The sequence below is a fragment of the Akebia trifoliata genome, unplaced genomic scaffold (genome assembly GCF_017979445.1).
Source record: "Akebia trifoliata isolate Shusen 1 unplaced genomic scaffold, ASM1797944v1 Contig00922, whole genome shotgun sequence".
Classification (NCBI taxonomy): Eukaryota; Viridiplantae; Streptophyta; class Magnoliopsida; order Ranunculales; family Lardizabalaceae; genus Akebia; species Akebia trifoliata.
In genome coordinates, this window is record NW_028237338.1 from 3,348 (window position 1) to 12,759 (window position 9,412).

At 32.9% G+C, this 9,412-nt stretch overlaps 1 protein-coding gene across 2 annotated transcripts; it reads right to left on the reverse strand.

The window, feature by feature from the left end:
* Positions 1-4,128: 4,128 nt before the first annotated feature.
* LOC147380853 (uncharacterized) lies at positions 4,129-5,183 on the reverse strand. 2 transcript variants are annotated; one of them, XM_086431164.1, is made up of 3 exons: positions 4,872-5,183; positions 4,384-4,731; positions 4,129-4,291 (listed from the first exon to the last, which is right to left on the reverse strand). In XM_086431164.1, the coding sequence occupies exons 2-3, from the start codon at positions 4,666-4,668 to the stop codon at positions 4,175-4,177; spliced, it is 402 nt and encodes a 133-aa protein (XP_086287290.1). In that variant the 5' UTR covers positions 4,669-4,731; positions 4,872-5,183; the 3' UTR covers positions 4,129-4,174. The 2 variants fall into 2 exon arrangements, with proteins under 2 accessions (XP_086287290.1, XP_086287289.1); XM_086431163.1 differs by having other exon boundaries at positions 4,142-4,291; positions 4,384-4,769; positions 4,872-5,179.
* Positions 5,184-9,412: the final 4,229 nt, after the last annotated feature.

Below are 9,412 nucleotides of genomic sequence, written 5' to 3' on the forward strand. Positions count from 1 at the left end.
CCCCAAAAAACTACAAGTCTCGAAAACATTCTTCGATCTCTCCTAGTTCAAAACCGCCTCAACCATTGTTAGGTCTATTGAGATATCTTCTTCTGATACTACATGAGCTAGAAATTGGACGCCCGCCAACCAGAACTCCAACTTGCATTGTTTTGCATATAAGTGATGCTCCCGCAATGTCTGCAATGTTATCCTCAAAGCTCAAATCGATGGGAAATGGTTGGAATCCTAGATTGCATAAAAGCATATTTATAGGATTCTTGGAAGACTAACCTCAATTTATTCTCTAGAGAATAAAAATATTCTCATCCTCTAGTATTTTGGAACGATTCCATACGGAGACCAAGAAGGGAATCAAGCTTGAAGGTCATTACGAAATTGAAAGTTTGAAAAAAGAGTAAATTCCTTTTTTCCTTATTTTTAATTGAAATGATCATGTTTATCATGGAGAAATGGGATGAATAAAATGTATGATGAAAATAAATGTCACTTATGCATTAATGAAGGACATTCATTTCTTGAGAAGAATTTATAAAGGAACAAGTTAAAATCATGGTTTCAGTGAAAAGTCCAAAAGCCCCTCGAGGAAGATCCTGCGATAGGGATATGACGGTGGTCGGAATTCTATGGGTGTGAGCCCTTACAAAATTTATATTTCGATACAAGGAATTGACATTTGTGTTACTTTGCAAAAATTGTTGATCGTGATTATTGATGCATGTCATTTAATTTATTATTATTTTATTTAAGAAAAAGGAATTAGTAAGACTTTCTTGGGCTTCACAACTCATTCAGTTTATTATACCATTTCAGAATTGACAAGAGATCCGGAACTTTAGCAAGGATTACATGAAGATCAATCGAAGACTTAATAGTTTTGTTTGATTTCATGTTAGTCATTGAGACATGTGACAATTTATTTCTTAAGTCGTTAGTAATTCATAATAAATGTTGTTAATTTGATTGATATTGTTTGAAGGACCATATATTTTAATTTTTTTATTAATAAATATGGATTGTTGGTTTTTATTATTTCAATTAGTATAGGTCTTTTTTTCCAAATTTTGAGAACCTTTCTTCAATTACAATGAGGTAAATCTAGACTTATTTGGAGAGAATATTCACCAAACCTTTTTCCAAATTGTGAACGAAATGAATCCAATTATATTAGATTTGAATATCATAGTATGAACTCTCATAAAAGGTCTAAGTAAAATATATTTATGTTCACTATTTTTATCGAACGAATTTTTGCTCATTTTCAGAATTAGAATTTTGTTCCTCTATTTTGTAGGTTAGTTTTCTTTAGAAAGTTGTATATAACTAATAGTTTCATCCTTCATGAAAAAGTTATATATTTAAGTTAACTTTCACTGAAAATTAAGTCAATCGTGTTTTGGATTTAACATAAATTTTTTATGATTTATTTACTGCTGAAATGTCAAGCTACCTATAGAATTATTGGTAGCAAAAAACGTGAGTTTGAGCTCGTTTTCTCTAAAAAATTTAACAAAACTATACTTAACAAAAACTATATTCTTGTATTTTATTGAGACAGCTTTCCAACTATATGTAGTATGCTCAAATATGACGAAAAAAATGAATTTATTAAAATTCCGAGTAGAGACGGGTTGAATCTACAGGTATTGTTTCTATTTAGAAAATTTAGCGTCATGCCTCATTAATGAATACTAAAGTCTTTAATTAGACCAATTTTATAATTTTTGAGTTTTCCTTATTGAATTACTTATCTAGATTGCATGATTCTTTGAAATCAGAGTAAGGATTTTGGACATGAATTTTTGAACATCAGTGTGTTGAGCATTTAACCTTGACAAGGGAATGTTATTTGACTAGTGTTATAAAATTTTGAGTTTATAACTAAATAAATAGTATTTATTTAATTTTCTTGTTAATTGTTCATCACTCCGAGTTTTAAGTCACAAGTCGGCCCATGAATCATGGACTGGATTGCAGATTTCGAGGATCAAAGTGTGACAAAAGCCCTATCCTATATGGAAATATAAGATCAATAAGGCAGAAACATGTCTTATACAGAATTTAAGATCAGTTAAACATGAATCCTATTTATAACGAAATATCACATAGTTTACAACATGTCCTCCAAATTAAACCCCTTCAACAATTTGGGGGATGCTAATAATGAAAGAATATGTTCCACAAGGAAGAGGTGTGAGCAAGTAATAAATCATGCAATTCAGCTCCAATGAAGTAGATAAATATCCCTAGTGCTCTAACTCCACGCATTTAGAACTGTCACATGCCACCATATTTGCACCTTGGCACAAAAATAACGGACTAAGTAACAAAATCTTCGAAACTCTTAATCACATGAGATCTAATCATATAATCGATATCTCATTGCACATATCAGAAATAATTGTGAGATAAACTTACCACAATGAGAACTCAATGATTAATAAGTGACACATATGCATCAAGCACCAAATTTAGTAAATAACAAACTGCAAATAATGGTGATGCGAAAAAAGATTGAAAAATGAGATTCTAATAAACCCAAAAATGATACAAGAGCAAATGCACGGACAAGGGAATCCAACACATGCAAACTTTTTACACGTGTTTGTTCTACCAAATATGAGATAGATCAGAATTCCATTAGCCAATTCTACAAAATCACAAACACAACAAATTATTCGAAGTGGATCGGTTTTTCTTTCCAATTCAGGCAAGAACCAATCAAATGGAACTATAAAATTGATAAAAGAAATAATAACAAATAAAAAAACGCAAAAATGACACAAGAGTAAATGCATGGAAAAATTGATAACAAATCCAACACACTCTGGATCTTTATATAAACTGCCTGCTCTAGCGACTAGAAATTTACTAACTCTAGCAAACACAGCAAAGTATTCGAACTAATCAGTTTCTATCCAATTCAAACGAGAACCCATCAAATCTGTATCATATAACACCATGTTGGTGGACCCCACTCCCTTTGTCACCCCAACTTTATTCCCTTTCCTCTTCTACCCCCTTTCCAAGAATACCCCTCAAACTTTATTGTCTTTCTTTTACTATGTATTTTCCAATAATACACCTCCAATTTTATTGTCTTTCCTCTTTTACTCCTCTCTCCAAGAATACCCCTCCAATTTTATTGTCTTTCCTATTTTACCCCTCTTCCAAGAATACCCATTCAACTTTATATATTCTTTCATTTTCTCCCTCCTTTTTCAATAATACACCTCCAATTTTTTGTCTTTCCTCTTCTACCCCCTTGACCCCAAAGAGAATGCCCGTAATGAACTATAGTAGTAGTATGAAATTGATAAAAGAAATTCCAAAAAATGACACAGGAGTAAATGTGTGGAAAATTGATAACAACTAGAAATATAAGAACATGATCAAAATTCCACTATCAAATTCTACAAAATCACAAACATAACAAACTTTTTGAACTCAAATGATTTCTTTCCAATTCAGGCAAAAAGCAATCAAATAGGAGTATATACAACAAAAAAAAAATGAAAGAAGAGTAAATGAGACTAAAAAATTGATAGCAAATCCAACACATGCAAAATCTATGTACAAATGAGCTCTATGTTGTTACCCAATTCGTTGGCACTAGTCCGAACTGGTACGACCCCAATCAGTTCATTGTAAGGTTTGAACTGAGTTCGTAAAATCAAATGAACCACGAACCCACCAAATTTTGATAAGAGTTCGGCAAACCAAAGCATGCCAATTTGCAACAATTTTTTAATTTGTTTGATGAATCAAACAATTTGTTAATTGATTCAGTGAACCAAACCAATTTATTATATTTTTTCATTGTTTGTATTTAGAATTCAGATTATTATATTAATTTATTTCTATTTGAATTAGAATTTTTTTAACATTATAATTGTACTTGTAACTTGTATACTTGAATTATGTATATGCACAAGCGAACCAAAATAGTGAACCGATTTAGGGAACCAAAGCTAATCAAAAGAAACGAATTATCTCTACCTACCCCTACAAATCGGGTTTATTCAAGAGTGGCGAACCACAAGCCCGGATTCAAACCGACAAACCAGGTAACATAGGATGAGCTTGCTCTACCAATGAGAAATATAAGAATGAGATCAGAACTCCACTATCTAATTCTACAAAATCACTAACACAGTAAACTATTCGAATTCAATCAGTTTCTTTCCAATTCAAACAAGAACCAATCAAATAGAAATATAAATTTGATACAAGAGATTCCCAAAAACAACCCAACGATAACAAATCCAACACATGCCGAATCAACCAAATTCTACAAAATCACAAACACAACAAACTATTCAAATCATTTCAAATTCTAAGAACCAATCAAATCAAATAACAATATAAGTTTAAAAGACGGACCTTTTCAGGTGTTACTGCATGAAAGACATAAACCTCGCCTTCAAAAGAGAGCGTAAGCTCACTTGTTCGAGGTTGCAACGCAACAATGTGATCTCCATGGTTTCCCGAATTCAGCTGGACGTCTTCAACATCGTCCATCGCATCATCACCATCACCATCACCAACATCTTCATCATCTTCGAATCCTCCATTATCATCTTCGATCGGTATAGGTATCTGTATGTGATCTTCATGTCCATCGTACGGACGAGCTTGAAGTGGTTGTGGATTCACCGCAGCCATCATTCAAGCATCACAATCTCAATCAACAGAAATCCTAACCCTAACCCTAATCTCAAGCTCATTAACCTGATTCGATTGCAGAAACGTCACCACCAGTAAAAAATCTGAAATAAAAAAATAAAAAAACCCTAATTGAATGAAAATTACAAACTTGAACCAAAGTAGCAGAAAAAAAAAAAAAGGATTTTTGGATAAATAAATATTACCCAAAATAGCAAATATTTGCAGATTTTTTCCTCGGTTTCCTTGAAGAGAGACCTCTTTCAGCTTTTTTGAATTTTTTTTTTTTTTTTTTGCAAATTAAAGCAAATTGTTCACCGAACCAGAGAATCTAGCGAAAGAAGATGTACTGTCGACCTATCCACGCAAAATTTTATAAAATACAACGTAGAGTACTGAATTGGGGTGATTTGAAGGACGCAGGACCGTACGTTTCCGATATGATTGATGATGTGACATGTGGGTCCCACGTTGTACCGTCATCGTACGGTGGATGTGATAAGTGTAAGTGTGGCGGAGATTTTTAAGGATTGAAGATATTTCTAAAATTACATAGTAGGACTGCGCCCGTTGGACGGCGGTTGCAAGTTAAAACTTTAGGGGTTATTTATATTTTAGAGATACCCCTAAACATTTTGGTATATATTTGAGATACCCTCCTCTTGTATTTTAAAAATGATGAAATACACCTTGACCTTTGTCTTCTCTTGTAGACTAATGTAAAATGACCTTCGTGCTCTTATCTTCAACTTGTGACAAAAATTCTTGAATTTTCTCCCCAAAACTAATCATTTTTATGCCCTTCAATCTATCTATTGTAAATATTTTTTATCTTTTGAACCTCAACTTCAATCATCATTTTTTCAATACGAGAAAATCCTTTCCAACATCTTCTAATATAAAAAACGTATTTTGTCCTCGAGGTTTAAAGGTAGACTTAGATAGATGCTTATGATTAAAGGTTGAAGGTGAGGGCATTTATAAATACACAGACATAATATTACATTTTAGTTACCAACAAACGCCACTAAAATGATAGTTATATGCATCTCTATGACATGGTTGTAGATGGATAAGGACACGCTAGGATTGCAACTCAGGCAGGTTGGGAATCAAGCTGCTCCCAACCCACACTTTACAAACACCAACCCATGCTCATCCCAACCCGAACTTTAGCATGAAATGTTGAATCCAACCCAAGTTGAGTTTAGACTACCTGATCAAGCTCGTGACGGGTTTAGGGCATCCATTGACAATCCTTCTAAATATATCGAGAACGAAAACACTAGCCTCAACCCACGATTGAAATTCTCCATCAAACATATGATTGAGATGATAGAATAAACTGTACTAATCCATTGAAGGAGGGTATAAATATCTAAGAAATTCGTGTTTTTCCTCTTATATCGAAAGAGAGATGTCATTGGTTTGCCAATTTTTACTTATTACACCCCAATTTCTTAAATTATTTATTACCCTCAATTAAATATTGAAATGCATTCTTCGAACGTCATAGAGGTTTGGCTCAAATTATAATCTCAACATAATTATAAAACATTATAACACTCGTTCAAACAATTTTAATAATTGTTTACAATAATGAATAGGTTCATATAAAATCCTAAACCTCAAAAAAATAGAAATCTAGAAAGGAAAAAAAAAAAAAAAACAGAGCTTCTATTGGCACCCAACTTTTACGTATTTTCAACCATTCACTTATTTCACTTCCTCACGTAGTGCGTGTGATGTGTGGGAGTTGCACGTGCCCCAAAACTAGTCCTTGGACAAAATCATGGTTTATGGAATGGGCAAAAGCCTAGATACGGACCCAATCCGCTGTCTACAGGGATACCCGATTATAATTTAATTTTTTTAATTGGATTGTAATAAGTAACTGTTGGGGTGCCAATAGCAGCTCTCTCGAGAAAGTCCCCCTAAACTGCCAAAATAATTTTCATGTGCAACTTATGCATTTGTGGAATTGCTTGACTAATAATGTGAAAACGTGAGTAGATATGAAATGAATCAGGATCAAGTTAGGTGTTCTATCTACATTATGGTTGGTTCAATACGCATCGGGTTCCTAATCTAGTCGTTTTCTATATGGAATGCAGCCCAATGTCTTTATTCTCCAATAAAAAGGTGTCACATAGACAATATGCTGCTATAGGAATGGGATACTGTTATGCATCACGACTCATATGAAATTACCATTTTTTTAATTTGTTATCAAACCATTTTATTAAATGTATTATATTTAATTGTTTTTTAAATATATATAAATATTAACAAAAAAAAAAACCATTATATTTGATGGTTACTGAATTGATCATGAGGAGATATAATTGAATGATTAAGCTTTGTAGCCCTTAAAAAAAATCGAACCAAACCATTTTATCCGATGCCCACTCACCCATTGTGAAATACGCTAATAAACTTATTATAATACAATCCCAGGGTATTGGCTCGACTAGTGGTTTGCTCCTTGTGGTCATGTGTTCAAAATTGAGTAATGTCTTGACTCACTTTCTTGCATGTTAGGAAACTTTCAAGACATGCGATCGTAAAGACTAGTACCATCTAAGAATATTTTATCAAATTTTTAAGAAAAAACAAACATGATAATAAATTTATTTACAGTTATTTTTGTATTTATGAAGTATAATTGAGTAATATTTATGATTATTACTAAAAGGCTCACCATCCACGTTGTACACTTAACTGGGCCCACTAACCATTGATACATTCAAACCCTCCCTTGCTAAACTTAAAGGGAAAAAAGTCAGTCTACATAGATCTTAGATTTGAGTAATAAAAGAAATTGATCAAATAACTAAGAATAAACATGATAAATTATCAATTTTTTTAGAGTCGTGATTTTCTTACTCGATTGTCTTCACGTGGTCAGTACTCGGCTGACGTAGTAAGGGCACAGAACCATAGGTCGTTTTCTTTGGGATAGACAAGGAAAAAGATTTATGGTTTTGTGCCATCGTCACGTGAGTCGAGTAGACTTATTGAAAAAAATCGAGACAAAAAATCATTAGCCAATTTTTTATAAGCATCTTTTTATTTCTGAACAAAGGATGTCGAGGAAATCTGCCTAAGACAGAAGAAGAGATAAAATCTAAACTTAGAAGATCTCAGCTATGTAAAAATTCATCCAAAAAGACAAATGATATTCAAATAATCATTTCTTGAAGAGAGTGCTCCTCCCATGCAAAGATTCAAAGATTCCTTTCTTATTCCAAATTCTATGGTACACAACAAATTAAAGGAGTAAGATGCCACGGAATACTCTTTCTTTACTATAAACCCTTAATCTACACTTTGAAACAATACTGTAATGGTAGTAGGAAAAAAGAAGAAAAGAATACCGAATAATTATCAAATCTAATCATCGATTGGCATTGATCAATTAGAATGAATGTTACGTATGGATCTATCTAATTGTTTAGCCACCCCATAAAGAATTACGAAACTCTTTTCTAAGTAAAATTTTAAGTCTTACAAAGGGTAGTTTCGCTCAAATGGATCACCACATCAACAATCCAACATCGCAACCCTCTAAATTTCATAAAAAAACTTAGATAATAAATAATAATAAAAATTCACACAAGATTGATCCAAGGTTTTCAAAATGGATAACTACCAAGATTTCAACAGATTCCCAAACTTAAAATTAAAATTCAATGGTGAAAAAAAGAATTTGTGATTTTTTTTTTTTTTTGAAAGTTCATAGAATTTTGTTCTCTACAACCTTGAAGCATCGGATCATGGTTATTGATGCCAAAATGTGAACCCAAGGATCCTTTATAAGGGTTTCCTTACTAATTTAGTAAGGCTAGTCAAACTCAAAAATATTTTGTAAGACATGTCTTATGATCTCTTTTTCTTGCGAAAATAATGGCAATTTCACTAGCCCTTCAGGTTTGTGTGTCGGGTTATGATCAAACTCAAACTCACCCTCATTTATTCTTATCACCTGGTCTACAGACAATAACCAAAAATGGAAGAGAGAGAGAGAGATCAAACTACAAATGGCTTTGGCTCTAACACATTCATGCTTTCATACAAATGTAGAAAGATTGAGATGGTCACTTTATACAAGAATGAATGATGTAATTAAATAATATATATATAATATATATATATATGGGTCCCGTTCGGCACCCTAAGTTTTACCACACACTTTAACAAACGCGTTTTGTCTTACATGGGTTAGAAGTTTCGGAATGGGCTGATTTTTGGTGAGGATGATCTCTATGGTGAGGAGATCATCATCACCAAAAATCAGCTCATTCCAAAACTTCTAACCCCATCAAAATTGATTTACAAAAAATGGACGGTCCACGATTTTTCAACGTGTAAACATGGGGCTAAACATTTCGGAATGGGCTGATTTTTGGGGAGGATGATCTTCTAATCATAGAGATCATCCTCACCAAAAATCAGCCCATTCCAAAACTTCTAACCCATGTAGGACAAAAAACGTTTGTTAAAGTGTGTGGTAAAACTTAGGGTGCTGAACATTTCCCTATATATATATATATATATGGGAAATGTTCAGCAACAAACATTTTGGCAAAACATTTTTCAAAATATGGGTTAGAGGTTTTGGAATGGACTGATTTTTGGTGAGGATGATCTCTACGGTGAGGAGATCATCATCACCAAAAATCAGCCCATTCCAAAACTTCTAACCCATGTAGGACAAAAAACGTTTGTTAAAGTGTGTGGTAAAACT